This window comes from Gopherus flavomarginatus, chromosome 17 (genome assembly GCF_025201925.1).
Source record: "Gopherus flavomarginatus isolate rGopFla2 chromosome 17, rGopFla2.mat.asm, whole genome shotgun sequence".
NCBI lineage: Eukaryota > Metazoa > Chordata > Testudines > Testudinidae > Gopherus > Gopherus flavomarginatus.
In genome coordinates this window covers 3,286,472-3,308,430 of record NC_066633.1, presented here as the reverse complement: position 1 = coordinate 3,308,430, position 21,959 = coordinate 3,286,472, and the positions used below count along the sequence as shown (strand labels likewise).

General features: G+C 41.5%; 2 protein-coding genes across 8 annotated transcripts in view; both read right to left on the bottom strand.

Moving 5' to 3' along the window:
- Positions 1–13,483, bottom strand: part of DENND1A (DENN domain containing 1A) — a 353,469-nt gene extending 339,986 nt beyond the window's left edge. For all 7 annotated transcript variants that reach the window (XM_050926228.1, XM_050926231.1, XM_050926229.1 and 4 more), the window contains exon 1: positions 13,367–13,483. In XM_050926228.1, the coding sequence (XP_050782185.1) occupies positions 13,367–13,383 (17 nt within the window). In that variant the 5' untranslated portion in view covers positions 13,384–13,483. The remainder of the gene's footprint in view (positions 1–13,366) is intronic.
- The window catches only part of PSMB7 (proteasome 20S subunit beta 7), a 563,007-nt gene that overhangs the window by 156,864 nt on the left and 384,184 nt on the right, over positions 1–21,959 (bottom strand). The gene's annotated exons all lie outside the window — the stretch shown is intronic.

Below are 21,959 nucleotides of genomic sequence, written 5' to 3'. Positions count from 1 at the left end.
GATTCAAAGTTACAGCAAACAGAGGTCAAAATCCTTCCAGTAAAACACACATTTACAAGTTAAGAAAACAAACATAAGACTAATCCGCCTTGCCTGGCTATATTTACAATTCTGAAACATGAAAGACTGAATTAAAAAGCCTGGGAAAGCCTGGGTGTACGTCTGGTCCCTCTTAGCCCCAAGAGCCAACAATGAACAAAAAAAACAGCACAAACAAAGACTTCCCTCCAGCAAGATTTGAAAATATCTTGTCCCCCTATTGGTCCTCTGGTCAGATGTCAGCCAGGTTCACTAAGCTTCTTAACCCTTTACAGGTGAAAGAGACATTAACCTGTAACTATCTGTTTATGACAACATGATTTTACAAAAATGGAGGAGTAGGGCTTATGTCCAGAAGCAGTGGTATTCAGACCTAAGTTACCAGCAAAAGAAAAAAAATAGCTTATCAAAACAGAGAACAATTTTATTAAATCAAAGAAATTGGTCCCCACCTCTTGATACATTTGGATAAAGATTGTTTCACTCATATGGCAGACTTCCACTCCACCTAACTTCTCCTCTTTTTCCCCTCCCTTGTGATGCTCCCCAACCCTCTCCTATATTTTTGCCTATTTGTGTATGTCTTTTGATTATCATTCTTACCTCCACTCCAGCACGTTACGTCTGTGTAATATTGTCCAATTTTGTATTGTCTGGTCTTGCAGCTTTGACAAGTTGTAAAGCTGCATAACTTTATTCAATATCCTGTGAAATGTGCAGTATTTATAAACATTTTACAGCTTGTATATGTTACCCTCTTGTGTTTGTTTCTTTATGAAAATTATTTAAAAAAATTCCAAAAAACCAGCATCAAAAATGAACTGCAATTGTGCTATATTTACATTCCTGTCAGGCACTGTATTTACAATCTTATAGTGCCTTTTGGTATTGACAGCATTGTTCAGAATTCAGTTTTCTTAAATGCAACATGCCATTAGTCCCAGATTCCATTTAGTAGCCACCTTCTGTTTTCATCTATATTAATAAGTTATGAGAAATTTAAAGCTGACAAGGAAGTATAAAAATTTGAAAAAAAAAAAAAAAAAAAAAAGCATGACTATTGCAACTAGGGGTCTCTGTTAGAGTATGTTCCAAATGAAAAGATTGTTAGCTACAGAATAGGCTGAGGATGTAGGATGAACAACAGTATGAGATTCCATTATCCATTTCACATCGTAATACTTCATTCCCCTTTGACATAAACTGCTGCAGTCTTATCTTACCTTGCTTATTCCTACCTTTATTTTTAGCATGTTTCCTTAATTAAAGTTTATACTGTAACTGTAAAAAAATATTTGAAATTTTATAATATAATACCAACAGAGTTTTTGCTATTTTAAGGGGTATGTTTAAGTCTTTTGGTGAAAAACTTGCTTTACACAGCTGGCAAATAAGTACTATACATTGATACATTCAGACAAAGCAGCATTAAATTTTACTTTTTAATATTCCATGACAAGCCTCCATTTATTTCTGTGAACAGTGAAATTAAAGCAGTTTTGCCAAGTCGGAAAGTTAGTGTTAAAGAGTGCATTCTAACCCTCAACAAGCTAACACCTCAGCAGGAGAATGAAATCATTGTTGGGACTTGCTGAACATTTTATAACTTTTTGTGGAATTAAGGGAACAAGTGCTTCCAAGACTTCACATAGTTGACAGAGGAACTCACCAAATATAATGTAAACATGCTACATGCACATTTGGCAGACATTACTGTGCATCCCTTACTGTTTAAAACTACATTCATCTGATGCCAGTCCAGATTCTATCCATGCTTTTAGTAATCAGAAAGTCTGCCAGATCAAGAATACAGTAGAACGTCAATAGTTGTACTAAGTATTGGGAGAACCAAGATTGATTACAAAACTTTATTAATTAGCAAGGAAGAACATAAATATGATTAGAAATATCAAGGACACAGCATCACAAAACTCATTTGGTTTGGTTACTTTGATTATTGTTCAGTTTGAAGAAGGTACTACAGTATATTTTAGAAAAGTAGAGTCTTGTAACACCCATATTAACATGCTCTGATATTTTGTAAGGATGGGCGTTAAGATTTGATTAAAAGAAATTTCATGCAGGAAAAGAGCTATTCTCGAGACAACTTACTCCAAGAGAAATGAAGTTTATCTTTAAAATAATGTATTTATGCACCTTTTAAAAGGCAAAATTCTGAGCTATGCCAATTGATTTATTTTCAGTGAAGATAATACTGCTTCTAAAATCATAACTCCAACTCTCCCACCGTCAGTGCATAGTCTTCTGTCTTTTCCCTTCACTCCCCATGCTGGCGCAGTACTCTCTGCACATTATGCTTCCAGCGTAGGCCTGTAACTCCGGGTCTGGAGGTAATAGATTTGGAGGAAGCCTAATGCCTTATTAACAAGACATTACCTACGGATTTTTTTTTTTTAATTGTAGAGCTGTGTGAAAGCACTGAGAAAGAGCAGCATTTAAAAAAAAAAAAAGAAAAAAGGGGACTTTGTCAGGAACAGAAATAGGACAGAAGCCTACATCATGAAACACATGGTTTATTTGTTTATCTTTCCCACCACATCAGGCAGCTAGGGCTCACTACAACGGCAAATGCTCCAACCTAGTATCTTCCTTTAAAACTTGTTTCCAGTCCTTATTGTCTTAAACAAAATCAGCTCAACAAGCTTCTTTCAGGTCCCCTGAGGAAGCTGCCTTCTGTCTTACAGAGGCTCTTCCTTCACTCCCCCCCCCGCCTCCCTTTTTAAAACCAATTTGCTCACCTCCTGCTGGCTGCAGGGTCCTGATACAACATAGCCCCTACAGGGGTGTCCATAAAGCAATTAGACCCTGAGCTGAAGGGGCCGTGTAAGCGCCAAGTGTGATTATTGGTGGTGGTGGTAGCTGTTATAATCCATTCAGGGCTGGGTGTGCTGACAAGGGTTTGGTGCAGTGGATGCTATAAAGCAAAGAAGCTGGCACCTTTCTCTGGCAAGATTTAAAGAAGTTCCTGTGCCATGCCCACCACTGAAGAACCTGGCCAGGTCTCAAAGCTGGAGTCTGCACAAGCTTTGAACTCCTGCAGAGCACTGGAATGTGCCTCTCCCACTCGAGCAGGGCTGCCAGCACAGGAGCCAGCAGAAGGGGAAGCCAGAGTGAGGACACTGGAAACCTTTCTAGAAATCATTTACATGGCACCCTCAACGTTCAAGGTGCTCGTACAGCAAAACAGAGTCCGAGACATCTCCTATCCACAAGAGCCTGCGCAATGTAGGAGATGCAGGTTATCTATTTGTATGGCACTGTTGATGCTTAGACACAGAAAAGGACATGGTCCCTTCCAGCCCAGGTAGGTGATACGAAGGAGGCAGCGAAAAGCAACAGTTTGGTTTCAAGCTAGGGGATGTCAGCCTGCTGAGGGGAGGGTTGGGGTGGGCCAGCTTGCTGGAAGAAGTATGTTTGAAATAGAGACTCGGAGGAGGAAAAGGCTCAGGTGAAAGCGGGGCTGGATGGGGACGTTGCTCATGCAAAGGACATTGCATAGAAGAAGGCATAGAGGCAGGAGTGGAAAAAGAACATTGAGCCTTTATGCTTCAGGGCAGAAGCCAAACTAACTGTGAAGGTCAGGAAGGAGTTTTCCCTGTAGGCTGGTTATTCCCTAGCTGGCAGCTTCAGGGTTTCTTATACTGTCCTTGGAAATAGCTGGTTCTGGCCATTGTCAGAACAGGCTGTTGACGTAGATCAGACCAGAGAGCTATCTACAGGGCATTTCCTCTGCTTTTATTACTTGGGTGCTGCGTCAGATGGCCTGGCTGGAGTGAAGTGGGTGAAGAGGGTATGACGAGCTCATCAGGGGGGAGGGATAGCTCAGTGGTTTGAGCATTAGCCTGCTAAACCCAGGGTTGTGAATTCAAACCTTGAGGGGGGCCATTTAGGGAACTGGGGTAAAAATTTGTCTGGGGATTGGTCCTGCTTTCAGCAAGGGGTTGAACTAGATCTCCTGAGGTCCCTTCCAACCCTGATAGTCTGCGATTCTATGAAGTGCAAATGAACATTTATGCAAAACAAAACCAGTTGAGATTCTTCCCACTGAAGTTAGAAATTTAGAAAGTATACAAATTCTTCTGGACTCTGGAAGTTATTTAAAATCATTATTTGAATTCTATTAGTTTGCTTACTGGTATAAATTTTTTTCTACAGATAAAAACGAACATTAGAACAGGTAACACAAGAGCACATAAATGCTTTCCTTCCTCCCAGCCATGTGGTCTTGGGGAAAAACTACAGAGAGGAGCCAGTCAGAGAGACTCCTGTCAGAAAGGAGCTAGCCAGGGCCACACTTTTCCCTTGCAGACCCCTGAACCCAAAAATGTGCAGGGAAGAGACCACCTTTACTCTGGGGGCAAAAAGAGCCAAGTGGTGCCTCACCTCCCCCACCCCCCGCAATTAGGCCTTGGGGTAAAAGTGAAGAAAGAAGCCATGCAGAGACTCCAACTGGTAGGAGCAGAAACGAGAACCCTCTGGACATTTAGGGTGTGTCTATACTGCATAAGGAGACCCACAGCAGCAAGTCTCCAACCCCTCATCAGCTGACTCGGGCTCACACTATGGGGCTAAAAATTCCAAATTCAGCTGAAGTCTGCACTTAGAGACCCAGGGGTCTCAAAGCTGAGACTCCAGCCAGAGTCAAAATATCTACGCAACTATTTTTAGCCATGCAGCACGAGCCCAAACACTCAAGTCAGTTGACCCAGGCTCTGAGATTCACTGCCATTGTTTTTTGTTTTGGGGGATTTTTTCATTTGGTTGGTTGGGTTTTGTTCCGTGTAGATGTACCCACAGACAACTTCCTATAGTGTTTACTGAACTGTCTCTACTCTGTGCTGATTGGTTATTTGGTCCAATTCTCTCCCTCTCTCTCGAGTTCATCTTCACTCCAAACGTGCCTCTTGTCCCCCTTCTCCTGTGCCCCATCCTTCTTCCCTTTTCTTTCCATTTAGCTTATCCTCTCCTTAAGTACAAACACACATAAACAAAGCCACAGACACGAAACAAAAACTGTTGAACTAACATGATGTTTGCTGCCATCACATTGTTCACTCTGTTTGTGTTATACCCCTTCTCCTATACCGTCTTGTCCATTTAGATAATAAATTCTTCAGGGCAAGGACCATCTGCTACTTTGTGTTTGTACAGTGCCTAGCACAATGGAGGGCCCATTATGGGTTGGCCTTAGACACTACTGTACATGATAAATAACACTGGGAAATAGTCTATTTAATCTAAAAATTGAATTGTCAAAGAAGCCTAATACAGTTGGGCATCCAACTCCAATTGAAATTCAACAGGATTTGGATGTCTAATTCCCTTTGGCTCCTTGGAAAGTACAGCCACAGACTTTAAAGTCAAGTGAAACATAGAAATTTAACCTTTTACCAACAGATGCATTTCCTTTATTCTGCCTGGTGTTTTCTGCTGAGAACAGTAGTTTTCAATCTTTTTTCATTTGAGAATGGAGGTGTGGACCCTTTTGGAAATCTTAGATATATGTAGTCTGTGGACCCCCAGGGATCCGCAGACCACAGGTTGAAAACCACTGATCTAGAACAGTGGTTCCCAAATTTTAACAACCTGTGAACCCCTTTCACTAAAATGTCAAGTCCCCCAAACCGCTCCTAAAAATGAATATTTCCAGGGATTTTCTCCTTTACCTGAGTATAAATTATAAAAGCAGTGAGCTTGGAAATACAAAATTTGTTTTTATGATATGCATATTACACATTCTTATTATTAGCTTTCATTACAGTATTATTACATTATGAAAACGGCAACACTCTTCCAAGATCTCTCTTTCATAGCTTGTATCACTTTGAATAAACCTGTTATAAGACAAAGCTCCTAGGTTTCATCAAGGAGTATCAGATGTGAAACAGCATGAAGGTATTTAAGGAGCCAACTTAAAGAGTTCCTCCTGCACAAGCATTCAGGTCTTGAGCAGTCCAGGCAAACAACACATGTTATAACAAAGCTTAAACTTCTTCATAATAATTTTAAAAACAATACTAGCTGCCCATTTAATTTTAAAAACAGCAAAAAATATCCTCCTCCCTTTCCATTTCTTATCAGGAGTCTTGAAGTTTAAATCTCAGTGTGATAGATATGCTTGCTTAGATCTGCTTAGCTCTTGGAAGTCAAGGGGCTTCGGGCTGCTGGGCCTGAGCCAGGGTTCCTAGGGACAGCTCTGTCCGCTATTAGAGAATTTTTTCCCAAGAACCTCCTGTAACATTTTGTGAACCCCAGTTTGGGAACAACTGGTCTAGAATGACATTAGGAGGCTTCATTTGTACAGTGCTCTTCATGTTAACAGTCTCAAAGAGAATTATAAATTACATATATAGGGATCTTTTCACACATCATTGAAATGCAGTCACCTCTGGAATAGAATGCAACATGGATTTTACAGCACAAAGCAATGCTATGCAACAGTTTAAGATGGACATGACAATGACATATGGATAACTTTCCTTTTTTCAAAGGAGTAACAACTCCAGTAATGAGAGTAAAACATTCCTTATTAGTAAAATCTGCTGAGACTTGGTAGCATTCAGGCTGCTTTACGCTAAACCCCTTTCAGAATAACTACATTCATTCCAGCACACAGTGACCTGCACCACTATATGAAATGCTCTGCATGAAGCCTAACCAGTACTTTATCAGTACTACCACCTCCTTTTATTTATTTATAGTATATTTCCAGATCAAGGAAACCAGACATCCAGTTTGCCTTCTTTCCTGCAGCTATACATGGACTGAAAGCTTACAGGATTTTTGGCAACTTTCAAATCCCTTTCATGTCAGTTTGCTGCAGCCACTGATCATTTTGCAGATACTTCCTCTTTGTAATTCCTCACTCAATATCTCATTACTGTATATTTATCTAAAATAAAATTGAAGTGCATGCCCAGGTAAAAAGTAATGTTATTTTCATGCTGCCTAGTCTACCATATTTACTGGTCTATTAGTTATGAGCAGGGAACTGAGAGGTTAGGACTCCTGGGTTTTGCCCCTGCCATATCACTTACTGGTGATGACTTTGAACAAATCACTTTGCGTCTAAATACATGCTTTACCCATGTATGAAATAGGCATAGAATCAGCTTACATTGATTCTTTCCGTAAGGAGATAATTGTAAACACAATTGCAAGGGGCTTTAAAATCCTTGATGAAAGATGCTTTAGAAATAAAAAATATTGATTTGTTTTGTGTTCTCCGTCTATGTAAATGGGAGTTTGAAAACGACCCAATTTATAAATGTCTTGATTACATCCTCCTCTTCCACACACACATTGTCACCACAACCACTGTCAAATCGCAGTGTAATTTCCTACTAAGTCTCTGGACCTTTATTTAAATTACATTATACTAACCACATTGTAGTCCTTAGATAACTTCTCCTGAACTAAGAAAGATGGATAAGTATTTGTCAATGCTTCGGCAGCTTTTATCAATTACTGCAGCACCACTGGATGAATCTCACCTGAGCCATCCTCCCTACCCCCACTTCCATATATCCTTTTAATACAATAGGTTGTTACACCTACAACTCCTGCTTCACCTCCCATACACATTTGGTTTAGGAACTGAATAACTTTCTTATTCTGTAAAAGCAGATACAAAATGACTGAAAGCTCAAAAGCTTTTCTCTCTCACCAACAAAAATTGGTTCAATAGAAGATATTACCTCACCCACCTTGTCTCTCTGATAAAGCATGTGTTCAGATTTGATCTCCTGTGTCTTTGGACAGATATTAAAGGCCTTGTAACATTCCCTTGGCCTTTATTACCCAGTCTTAACTGCAACAGCCAAGACAACTAAGAAAAAATCTTTAGACTAACAAATATGGATATTAAATCACTCGTTCTGAAAAATTTAGATCAACTAATTCATTTATTTTATCATGAATTACACTGAATAATTGTAATTCAAGGATATCATCAAAATTCTTAGTCCAGAACTCTAACATTCAACAACTATTATAAATTCTTATAGGCAACATGTCCTTATGGCAATTTCAGTTAACCCAAGCTCTTATTGGGAAGGAACATTTTAATTTTGAAAAGGAGAGAAGATTATTAAGATCTGATACTGACTCCCTCTGGAGCCTGCCACAACTCATTTAACCTCTACACTTCAGTTTCCCCTTCTGTAAAATAGGAATAGTACTTAGTTACCTAAACCAAGTGGTCATGAAGATAAGTTAATACTGATTACACAAGTTATCTAAGTGCCAAATAGTATTATTAATAATTGGCTTCTTCATGCCACATGATCAGAGGTGCACACAAATTATTGACTGTTTACTTGTAGTGCACCACTGCATTTTCATTTATTTTTAATTGGCATTCCTATCTATGACACTCACTCAGGGAACAAATTTTGGCTCCAAGACCCACTAAAATCCATTTTAAGCAATTTCACTAACTTCTAAAATTCTTGATAACCAAAAATAGTTCTAAATCAAAGCATTAATAATCTTTGATCGTTAAATTAAATGTTCTGTGTTATTTAAGGCCAGTTTTCACAAAAAGTCTAATTCTGCTTAATTCCATTTATCACACCCTCTCCGGTGCTTTTACTTCTGAAGGCATTAGTTGCTGGCACTTTCACAGTTAATTGCCATTATTGTATCCTGTTGCACATAAGTTACTTTTCTAGAGGACATATTTGGACAACAGTTGATTCCAATTAATTTTCTCCAAATGTTCATCAAGTCACCCTCTTTACAGTTCAATCATTTATGCTGAAAAATAACAACTGCATCAGGACATCATGTTTCAAATATCATGATACAGTACTGTACTTTATCACAAATTTTTATTTGAATTAACGGATGTAAACCTCCAATCTCTACATTCATAACAGTCCATGTCATTGGTTCCCATCAGCATGTAAAACAGTGGTTCTCAAACTTTTGTACTGATGACCCCTTTCATACAGCAAACCTATGAGTATGACCATTCTTATAAATTAAAAACACTTTTTTATATATCAAGTATCAGAGGGTAGCCGTGTTAGTCTGGATCTGTAAAAGCAGCAAAGAATCCTGTGGCACCTTATAGACTAACAGACGTTTTGGAGCATGAGCTTTCGTGGGTGAATACCCACTTCCTCAGATGCATGCATGCCTGTTAGTCTATAAGGTGCCACAGGATTCTTTGCTGCTTTTACTTTTTTATATATTTAACACTATAAATGCTGGAGGCAAAGTGGGATTTGGGTGGAGGCTGGCAGCTCATGACCCCCAGTTTGAGAACCCCTGATGTAAAAGAAAGCTGCTTACTAAGAGGCCATCTGCCATGGTGATTTTACAATTTAGTATCCGAGTCAAGGTCAAAGCCGTTAAAACCCCCAAACTGATTCTCTTTAAAACGGTTCTCTTACCTGCATACATATTTTGAGGGATATCAACACGATACGGAACTAGTTAGACTTCAGTTTCTCTTTTAGTCTTTCATCTCACACAGCACTGTCTTTTGCCATTGTAGAACTTTTTGCATCTGCCTACCTACAGTGTCCCATATTACTTCCTATTGCTTCTAGCCTCTCTACCAACTTTATGTTCTGGAATTTTCAGGTCAGAAAAAAAATAAATAATTCTAGTGCAAGTTTATTTTATTTAGTAAAGTAACTGTTTCCTAAATACCTTGTTTCTGCATGGTTCAGGAACCAATTCTGTTTCTTGATGAACAACATTCCTGCTAGCTTACAGCCCACTGAACATTTATTGGTCTCCTCTACATTCCTCCTTACTCTATCCACTGGTTACTCAAAAATTACACAATATTTCATGCAAACTATCGTACTTGAATAACACAAGAGCAAACACATCATTACTCTAGTTATATTTAATCCTCTTTCACCAAAATCCCATACTTTCTATTGAACTTTATATAGAAAGCCAATTATTTACCACTATAAGTCTGAACATAAAAGTTTTAATGTTTAACTAGCAGTAAACTCTAAAGAACTACATTACATCCTTTTGCACTTCACAATCAAGAAATATCCAAACCAAAGCCTAAAAATTCTCACCATTTTCCTAAAGCAATACTGCACATGTGGGCAGTAAGTCCAAAACGGCCATCTGACTCAATCAATTAATTTTCTTCCTTTCTTTAGTTAATTTCAGATCCTAGAAAAGAAATGAGTACTCATAGACTCATAGACTCTAGGACTGGAAGGGACCTCGAGAGGTCATCGAGTCCAGTCCCCTGCCCTCATGGCAGGACCAAATACTGTCTAGACCATCCCTAATAGACATTTATCTAACCTACTCTTAAATATCTCCAGAGATGGAGATTCCACAACTTCCCTAGGCAATCTATTCCAGTGTTTAACTACCCTGACAGTTAGGAACTTTTTCCTAATGTCCAACCTAAATCTCCCTTGCTGCAGTTTAAGCCCATTGCTTCTTGTTCTATCATTGGAGGCTAAAGTGAACAAGTTTTCTCCCTCCTCCTGATGACACCCTTTTAGATACCTGAAAACTGCTATCATGTCCCCTCTCAGTCTTCTCTTTTCCAAACTAAACAAACCCAATTCCTTCATCCTTCCTTCATAGGTCATGTTCTCAAGACCTTTAATCATTCTTGTTGCTCTTCTCTGGACCCTCTCCAATTTCTCCACATCTTTCTTGAAATGCGGTGCCCAGAACTGGACACAATACTCCAGTTGAGGCCTAACCAGCGCAGAGTAAAGCGGAAGAATGACTTCTCGTGTCTTGTTTACAACACACCTGTTAATGCATCCCAGAATCATGTTTGCTTTTTTTGCAACAGTATCACACTGTTGACTCATATTAAGCTTGTGGTCCACTATGACCCCTAGATCTCTTTCTGCCATACTCCTTCCTAGACATCACTGTCTGTTTCCTTGCAAGAAAAGTATCTTCAATTACATCCTCCTGACATAAAATGCTTTTAAAAGAGATGCTCACAACTCAAACAAAACAGATATCCTGACAGAGAAATTTTGTGTTTCAGAAAATTAAGACACCCATAGAAAACTGTCTGCAAACATTCCCACTAACTTAATAAACAACTAATCTGTTTTCCTTTGTGAGGAAAGATCTACTGGGAAGGAGATGAGGAATAGGCAGGTAAAGAGAGGAGAAAGAAACTGAGGCCAGAGTTGGGGCTACTTTAGATTTTCAAAAAAAGAAGCTGAACACTTTTGAAGGATGGTAGCAATTTGTAAGTACTTCAATTAACTTAAAATTAACATTTTTCAAAAATTTTAACTGCTAGTTAAATTAACCCAAGTGAATCAAACCATGAAGTTATTTGATGAAATTATGTATAATAATTTCAAATGTGCTGTGCACTTCTTCCAAGAGATTTAATATGGGTTTCATGTCTTAATTCAATTTTTTCATTTTTCTGCAGAGAACTGGTAATAAATCTGTGGGAACGTAAACAGAAAAGAGGACTTGCAAAACTGCAGAAACAACAATCCATGTTGACTGATTAACAAGTTTTATTTCCTCTAGCAATGCAAAAGGTGAAAGCTACTTCAGAGAGTATGTTTAACAGAAAATCTTTGGGCGACTTACAGCAGGCTATGAAGCAAGCAGACCTATCAAGTCTCACGCATTTGGATGGAGATTCCTTCATTCTGCATTCATTTTAAGACCATTTTTAAAGTTTGTCCTTATTTTATTTGGGCACCCTTGACAATTTTTGTAAAATACAGTAAAAGAGACCTCTCAATTACCCCTAACATCAAATCAATTCATCCAGCAACAGCATTAGCTAAATATTAACCTCCCCAGAAAATTTCCCGGGAGTACTGTACCCTCAATACCCAGTCCTACGCCTCACCTACATCTCCTTATGGATGAGGGAGAAGTGGGCCTTGCAGCACACCTTGAAGATGGACAGACCAAGTGGGAAAGCAACAACTCAAGTTTGAGAGTCTCAAAGGCCATGGGGTCTTAACAGAATGTGCTGTTACCCATCCTTCTCTCATATCAGTGGGTTGCAGTTCAGACACCTGTGCTTATTGCAAATCCAACAATATTTCCTTTAGACAAGTAGGTACTGACCCATTCTAAATCAAAAATAAAATCTTAAAATCAACCCAGAAATCAATGGGCAGTCAGAGATGCTTGTAGAGCACAGGTTCAATAGGCATGCAGAAGGAAACATCATTTAAGTGAGTCACCGAACTCTGTACCAGCTGAAGTTTCTTAATAGATTCAACATGCAATCCTATGTAGAAAGTATTGCAGTACCTAATCTTGAGGTGACAGAGACACGGATGAAAATTACAATATGCAGCCACAAGAATGGACACAACCTTCTAGCTGTCCATAGATAAAAAATGGCTGACCAGTCTATAGCTGCTACCTGAGTTTGCACATGCTAAACAAGAGAGGTGACAAATTAGAATTCTATGCAACCAAACAAGAAAGTACCATGAAAGAGGAACAGCAATCACCCAGTTTTCTGTAAAGTAAGAACAGAGCCATCTGATCAGCCCCATTCACCAATATTACTGTACACAAACATGTCAGCACCCTCTGGATGAGAACAGGTTTCTCATGCACAAATCTGCTTCTCAGACATTTATGATCTTAGCTTTTCTAAAAATCTCAACTTATTCACGTTCTTAATTGTTTTAATCTGACAGCCCTGAATATGAAGGCAAGGCTTACCCAGCTAGTACCTCTGGCAGGGCCCCATCTTAATGGAATCTGCTGTATGCGGAGGGGAGATAGCAGCAGTTTCAACCCAGTACTCCCCACAACCTCTATCCCCTCTTTCCTTAAAGCTCCCCCCAGCCATACTCACACTTCTCATTTTCTAGGCCTGCTGGCTGAGGGCTCAATCCTTCCCTCTAGCCTTGACTAAAGAAACCCATCCTAAGCAGGGAAGATAGAGGCCTCTTGTCACCAGCTACCCCCTTCACCCCTAGCACCTGAGCAGCGAGGGTTGCCCCCCTGAGGACATCCCCGCCTCAGACAGCCCTGTCCCGCAGGCCTGCAAACGGACAGATTTCTCCCCCAATGATGCACACAAGGGACACCGTCCTCAGTGTCTGGTCCTACACACCCACCATTGTGGGCCCGGCAGGGAGGGGGCCATCCTTCAGGCAGCGGACAAAGAGGATGTGGGGATGGAGGAAGCTCCCCTCTCCGGGGCCTGCAGGCTGCGCAGGGGGGCTTCCCCCCTTTGCCCTCCTCTCCCCTCTCCTGGGGCCTGCAGGCTAGGCAGGGGAGCTCCCCCATTCTCTCCTGCCCTCCCCTGAGACACCCAGCAGCTGGGCTGAGGGGTTCCCCGGGCACTCACTTGATCCTGGATCCCATGGTCTCTGGGGGGCCGCATGGGCCCGGGGCGGGGGTGGAGGGGCTCGGTGGGCTGTGCTCTCTCCTCCGCCTGCCCCTCAGACTGACTCCATCCCAGCCAGCGCCAGGGTCGCCCAAGCAGGGTCACAGCGAGAGCAAAGGCTGCTGGGAGCTGTAGTACGGCCTCGGCCTCGGCCCGGCCCGAAGGGGGCAGCGCGAGGACTTGGCTTCCTGGCTCGCCGCCGCGCCCGTGTTGTCATAGCAACGCAGAGCAAGCGCGTGCACATCGTTCAACCGTATTCAACGTTTTCTGAGGGGAAAGAGGTCCCTGCCCCCCCTACTCTTAAAGAGGGGGCGGCCCCCTCAGAGAATCCTGCCAGAGACACTCATAAAGAGGGACCGGGATACCTCATAACCTGACCTACCTGCCCATACTCCACAGACGGGGTCGGGACCACCACCACCACCTCCCGGCTCCAGGCAGCGACCCTTGGATTCTCAGCCTTTGCGATACCACGGACTGGCTTGCAGCCTTCCTAAACTTTTGCCAGGGAAATCCCAAGGACTGGGAGCAGGTTCACAGACCAGTCTTTGAGAAACACTGCCCTCGAGCATCCCATAAACAGCAGCTGGGTTCCTCTTCTAGCACACCTTGTAAACATTGGCTGGGACCCCCGAACAACCTGTAAACAGGACCGGAATGCTCCCTGAAATACCCCACAAAACGGAGCCAGGCCCACAATGCCCTGTAAATATGGCTGAGTCCCTCCATAACACAACATAAATAGCAGCTGAGAAGGGATTGAACCTTCCTCTCAAAACAGACTCATCATCTCATAAATAAGGATTGACGAATTCCACCAGCCTCCAATAGATACAAAATGCCCCCCATGTACAGGGACTGGAAAAACCTATCCCAAGTAGGAACACTGGTTTTGGAAACAGGACAGAGTTTCCAAGGAGAAAGAAATTGTGAGCAGGGATTCCTGTTGAACCAAAATGCAAAAAATTGCAGAGGAAGTTGCAGAAATCAAAGCTGTCCAAGAGAGAATATTAGCTGTCCAGAAGGATTAATCAGATCCGAGGAAGACAATAAAATAGGATCTGGAGGTTTTTTAGAAGGAAGTGAAGGCAGAGATTAGATCAATTCAGTTTAAAATAAATATTCTGCTGGATCAAAAATTACAAAGGGTCTGGACAGATTCTGAAACCCATCTACAGCATGCCTAGTCAAGACTGGCAAACAGGATAAAAGAAGTGATGGGCAACTTGTTAGTCTCTAAGGTGCCACAAGTACTCCTGTTCTTTTTGCGGATACAGACTAACACGGCTGCTACTCTGAAACTTGCTTACTGTGGCCCAAATACATTTCCAGGATATGGGAAATACCCTGAAAGCTCTGGCCAACTTGGAACTTGTTAGAGTAAGAGATGAACTGAAGCAAGGAATTAAAGAGCTGGAAAATTAGCTAAAGAAGAAACTCGAAGGGTTGCAGACCATTGTGGAAACAAGCTGCTGGGATGAGGAATCACACGACCCACAGCACATGTCCAAGATAGGACATTTACAAACTTTTCAACCCCATTTGTACACCAAGGTAGCCCAGCTAGGAGGGATCAGACAGTCCCAGTTCAAGTAATACAAAAGTCAACACAAAAAATACAATAGTGACCACTGAAGGGAAAACTTTGTGGGAGGCTTCATGGTTTAACTTTAACATCATGTCTCAAATAAATGAAGGGGGAGATGAAGAGAGGGGTGTTTTTAATAGCTAACTTGAGTGCACCAGATCTGATGATGCTCCAGAAGAGGACTGAGTTATCAAGAGATGTCAGAAGCAATCTGGAGTCAGCCATCAACCTAATCTGGCCAGGACTAGGAGGACAAGGGAACAAGAAATCCCACTTTAACTGGCAGAGGGCCATATAAGATTGTTGTCTGGCAAAGCCAAATACCACTGGGGGACAAACTGGAAATGGCCCATTTTATTGATGCTTAACTTGACATGCTCTTGTTAATTAAGATCACCAAAAGGAAACCAAGGACACTGTTTAGTGGTGATATTTGCTGCAGCACTGAAGTCCTTCCAAGCAACGGCCAAGCAGAAAAGAAAGCAGTTGCTAGTGAGAATGACAGAATCTCTCTGACATGAGCCCCGTAAGTACAAATCTGTATTTAACATGCATGATGAAAAAGAGGATTTTTGAGTCATGACATTTTGAACAATTAGGCCGTCTTTACACTTGAAAGTTTTACCAGAATAACTATTTCAGTTAGGATTGTGATTTTTTTACCGAAATTATTATACTGATAAAGGCTCTAGTGTGGACACAGTCATGCTGGTATAAAGGTAACTTATACTGACTTAGTTATATCCCTTCCTGTATAAGAATAGGTATGCTGGCATAAGGAACTTTTATATGACTGCCATACACACCAGGGGGATTTGTACTGCTTTAACTATACCAGAACTATACTAGTGAGCTATACCAGTATAGTTAAACAGATACAACTTTTGTGTACAGGCCAGCCCTTATAAAAATTGTTAACAGAGATTGACAATAACAAAACATAAAGGAAATAATTCTTATAAATGCTGGTGCTATGAAAAAGATTTGCCCCCAAAAAATAGTGTTATAAATGCAAGCCAGGACAGAGTGTCATAAGTTTGTAAGAAAAGTTCCTCAGTTTGGGAAAACAGGCTGACACAAAACTGAAGGGGCAAAGGTTGGTGATACAAGGAGTAGCCTCACAAGTTGGGTTTTTTTTGGGGGGAGGGGGGATTGCATTTTTTAGATCTGGTCAGTTGAATAAAAGTAATAAGTATAGGACTATTGAAGAGAGTAATAGAAAATGTGCAATGTACAGGATTTGTGGACACTGGCTCAAATGTAACAGTTATTAAACTAGATATACTAAAAATGCTAAGGTCTAGAAGACCCTGAATAAACAGCCATATTGGGCTCAAATGGAGACAATGACTGAAGAACATGCACTCATCCAAAAAATGGGAAAAATTAGGCTTAAAAAATTGGACCTCAAGACCTAGAACAAGAGATCTGGGCAACTGAGATAATGGATGGGGTCATAATGGCTAATAACTATGTAATAAATTCCAGGAAAGGTGTTGTCATAGGATAGCACTGGCCCTTTAAGAGGGAAGAGGCCAGTGCATTTGTGATTGATCATTTGACCCACAATTAGGCTTAAAAAAGGGTGCTGGGGCCTTAGAGGGAGAGGGCGTTGAAGGAAGTCATGAGGAGTAGTTCAGAGTAGCCTGATAATGGAGTCAAAGGGGGACAGGTGAAAATTGCCTAAGGGGGAGAAAAGCTGCTACACAGATCCAATGAGAGGAGCAAGGGTTGATATTGAGAACTATAAGCATATTGAGTGTTTTGTATGAACAAAAATGATAAAAAGGGAACCACAAAATACAAGCCACTGCGTCTAGTAAATACTGACAAAAGAAAACAGAAAACCTGTAAAGAGGTTGGGGAGCAGGGGCGTGGAGAAGTTTTGAAGGCAAACTCCAAAACTTTCTTCTGGAGTTGTTCTAGCACAGTGCTCTACACTCAAAGAGCTTTACAAACCATTGAGGGATTGTATTAGGAATATATAAATAATTGATTCTTCAGCCAGTCCTTGGGCCTCAGACATAAGGGGAAAAAGGTCAGAGTTCCATATTCTGTGTAGACTATAGATAATTGAATTAAGTTACTTAGAAGGATTCTTATCTATTCTTAGCAGCAGATACCTTAGTTTTCCACAACACATCTTAAAACTAGGTATTGGCGAGTAGAAGTGGATCCAAAGGACGAGGGAAAGACGACTTCTGCATCTGGAGAAATACTGTGATTACTTCAATTAATGGTTTTTGGCTTGTTTAACACCCCTGCCACCTTTGAGAAGCTTATGGAAGGGTATTGTATGGCATACTTCTCTCACCCTATCTTATAGCTGGATGATATCCTGATGCATGCTAAGACTTTTTTGAGCAGGAATTGATACATGTACACATAGTCTTTGATAAGATTAAGGGTGCTAATCTGAAATTGAACTGAAATAAATGTAAGCTATTTCAAAAAGATGTGACCAACTCAAGCACACAGCTAGTGAGGAGAGATTTACACTGTCAAAAAGACAATTTTAGATGTTTGGGTTTGTAAGCATTATAACACCATTGGATAGGTTGAACAAGAAGGGGAAACCAAGCTGCAAGGCCTTGAAATCTGCTACTTCTCAGCAGAGAGGCAACAGTAAGTACTTAAGAATGTTCAGTGGTTTTCCCCAAAATAAATACAGGTAGTAATAAAACCCTGTACTGAGACAAACTTTAACAATATGCCTTCTGTTCTTACCAGATTTCTGCCCCAAGTGGGAATTTAGACCGACCCTGAATGGGTAAGTTGGGTTCAAATCACTTCTACTTAGCCCCTTGAGCTATCCAGCTGGCATGAAATATTCAAGGCTTCAAACCATGTTGGATCCTCTGTCCGTACAGGCTCAGTGTAATCCTCTTGCCAGGTGAGCCTTAGCAGTACTCGGCAGCACACCTAACTGAAAAGACAAAATCTCTTTGCCAGTGTTTTAATTTGATTGCCCCCAAAAGGCTAGGAGGTGCATGCACTCTGGAATAACTTTCAAGCGTTTGAGACCCTGGAGTGATGATCTCAGCACTGGTTTGATCTCTCTGTGCACAAAAAATCACTGCCAAAACATGTCAACTTTAGAAAAAGCTGTTGGAGGATGGGAGGGCTGTACCTCGGGAACACCTTGTTCATCATATGGCCCCAAATTTGGTATACTGATCAAACCCTGTGCTTCAATGAGATACACAAAATTTGAAGGCAATCTGAGTAACTTTGTGGATTTTAGAGCACTTGGGCCTGGTTTAAACTACTGTTAGGTCGACATAAGTCGCCTTTGTGTCAACCTATTTATGCATGTGTCTGCATTCAAATTTGCCTCCCACCAGTGTATGTGCCCCATTATGAGGATGCAGTAACACCACCTCCACAAACAGCATTGAACTGTGATCAACATATAATGTCAGTGTAAACACTGAAGGACCTATGTTGACCCTAACAATCCTCCAGTAGCTATTCCACAGTGCCTGACAGTGACTGCTCTGGTTACAATTGTTAACACTGCCCAGAGATCACAGAGACTGAAAGCCACGCACACCTCTTAAAATTTTGCATATTTTTGAAATGCGTTTTCCTGATTGTCCAGGTTGGCGAGCACATCTAGCAGCTCCGCCTTGTTGTTTGCAACTGCCCATCCGACCATGGTGCCTATGTGCTCTAGATATGCTCCTGCCTGGAATAGACAGAAGCTATTGGATCTCTTGAGCCTGTAGAAAGGAGAGACTGTGCAGATACAGTTACAGACCTATCAAAGAAACACACCCAGTGTCCCGACGGGCACCAGCCCCACGGCCAGGGCTCTGCTCCCGGCCCTGTGCTCAGGGTCCCAGCGGCCGCCGGCTACGTGCCCAGGGCTCTGCTCCTGGCCCTGCACCTGAGGCCTCACTGGCCCCGCGCCTGGGGCTCTGCTCCTGGCCCACACACGGTGTCCCGGCTGCAGGACCCATGTCCAAGGCTCTGCTCCCAGCCCCAGCTGTGGTCCCAGTCTCAGCCCCCCTTAGCCTATCCATGTGTCCCCACCTTCCTGGAGCCACAGCCCAGTCCGGGCCCCAGATCTGGGGAGAGGAGGTGCGCACAAGGGTACGTGGGTTGCAAATAAAAGTTTGGGGACCACTGGCTTTCAGCACCCCCATTGTAAAAAGTGTTCCAGCACCACTGACTCTCTTGTCATTTCAACATCACGAATGGTAATTCGCTGGTCAGGAAAGACTGTCCCTGCTTGCAGCTTTCTGAACAGTCCTGTGTTCTTAAAAATGTGAGCATCATGCACCTTCCTTGACCAGCCCATACTAATAGCTGTGAAGCATCCCTCGTTATCCACCAATACTTGCATAACCATAGAAATATATCCCTTTCTATTTATGTACTCTATGGTGAGGTGGGTTAGGGTCAAAATAGGGATTTGTATGCCATCTTATTGCCCATTGCAGTTTGGGAACTCCATAGCTACAAATCCATCCATCATGTCCTGCACATTGCCTAGAGTCACAGTCCTGCTTAGCAGGATACAATTAATGGTCCTGCACACTTGCATGACAACAGCTGCCACTGTGGATTTTATAATTCCAAAGATAACGTTGCAAGCTTCCACAATGTGACCACCACTCACTTCTCTATCAGTGCAACTCTCATTCTGGTGCCTATGCACTGAAGGCCTGGCGTGAGCTCAGCACATCGATCCAAGAATGTGGCTTTTGACATCTGAAAGTTCTGCAGCTGCAGTTTATCATCCCAAACCTACATTACGATGCAATCCCACCAGTCAGTGCTTGTTTCTTAGGCCGAGAAGAGACACTCCACTATCTGCAGCTGCTCTGTGAACACCAGCAACACAACGTTGAATTGGTTTTCATTATGTCCCTTAGCAATCTGTCCTCAAAGAAATTGCGATGTCCCATGTTGTTGCAGTGCTTCCTGCAGCTCTACGAATCCTGGAGAATCATTCATCCTGTGTCTGCAGTGTTCATGACAATAGTGCAGAACTGTACAGGCTCCATGCTTCTGTCAGAGAAGGCAGACAGGAACAAGTGCTGCACAGGTTTATGAGATTTTTTAAAAAGGCAATTTTTTAAAAATTGTGAGATATGAATGGCATTATGGGATGGATAAAAAGTACTATGAAGGAAACTTGACCCCTAGCTTCCAGAGTATGACTCATTTCTACCTCACAGCATATTACAAAAATCCCCCCAAAAGGCATTGCACCAAAGAGTGACACAAGCACTCCTGTTAAGTATGTGAAGCACCGATGCAAGCAGACAAATGTGCACACGCATGAGCAATATACTAATAGCAACAGCTTTATGCTGACATTACTTGTGTTGTTCACAGATTATAGTGTAGACGTGACCTTAGAATCAAGCTTTAAACAGAAAATTGGTCTTAATTTTAACTGTAGCAGAGCTGGCTCCCTGCTATAATGTCCATCAGGCCATCACTAACAAGTTGTACATCTGGGTGATTTCTTTATATTACATGGGATTATGGGAAGGGGAAAGTAGTATCATATACTGTAATGCAAATGCCAGGTCAATAGACTCTTTGCCTCTGAAGTCAAGGAAAGGAAATACAGTGTTATAAACTAGTTTTTGAGCACGCAGTACAAGGAAAGGAACAGACAGAGCCACACACACGATTTAAAAGTATAAAATAATCAGTCTAAAACGGATAGAATGATTTAAGGTTTAAGGAGGTTTTCATTGTAAACATAGTTCGGACGTGAATTGCAAGTAGAGAAATCATGATTCAATAATTAAATAAGCAACATAACAAAAAAGGGTCACAAATAGAGAGTGGCAACTCAATATATTTGCCAGGAAGGAGGAACTTTGTTTTATTTGTATAAAGAATGGTTCTGTTATGGATGTATGCAAGAGTGTGGTTGACTTCTTCTGTTGACTTACTTTGTTAGCAACACTTCAGGAAGATACTAATTGAGCCCTTACTTTGGCTGTGTCTACACTGAGCTTTTCTTTAAAATCCCCCACAGTGGTAGCAACAGAAAAAGTCTCAATGTAGACCAGCTGCTAGCACATGGGTAGACAACCTATGGCACTTGCGACCAGCAGAGCACCCCCCGTGGCTTGCCACACCAGGCGCACACTTGGCGTGCTGGTGCCTGGAGCCGCCCCTGGAAAGAGCAAAGGGAAATGAAAGTTTCTTCTAGAATACAGACCTATTTCTTCACTCGCAAAACAATACTCTAAGTGCTACCTAAAGCAGTGTCACCAAACAGCAGTCAAAATGAAAGACCTGGGGATTAAAAAAAAAAAAAAAAAAAAAAAAAAGCCAAGAATATCTTTCAGATAAAAGGCAGCTTCCTTCTTAATCTCAGAAAATCACACTGATATTTGTATAATATCCCAAACCCAGATCACCTTCCCACGGAAATACTTGCAGGAGTGGAGGAGGGAATCCCTGTAAGACTCCCCTTTATAGAGTTTTCCTGGGGTCATGCTATTACCATTATTATGTATTTCTGTTATGGTAGTACCTAAGAACCTCTGCAGAGAACCATGTTATTATAAGCACAGTAGGGATAAGTAATAAAAATATATATTTAATTTCACTTAATCTGAAATCTGTTGAAGTGGTTAGCATGAGAGACTGGAAGTCAAGGTTCCTGAACTGAATTTATAGCTCTGCTACTGAATTGCTGTGTGACCCTGGAAAAAATCCCCAAGGGCCTGATCCAAAGCCCCTTGAAGTCAATATGAATCTTTCTGTGACTTCAGTGGGCTTTGGATCAGGCCTTTGGCTCAAAGGAAATGGGAACTGTAGGTACTGAGCACCTCTATAAATCAGACTGTGACTGTTTCAGTTTAGGCACTGAGAAACGGAAGCACCCAAAATTAACTTTTCTGTATGCCAATTTCTCTGTCTATAAAATGGGGCTAGAAATATTTAACTACTTAACAGAGGTGTTGTAAGGCTTAATTGATGAATGTTTGT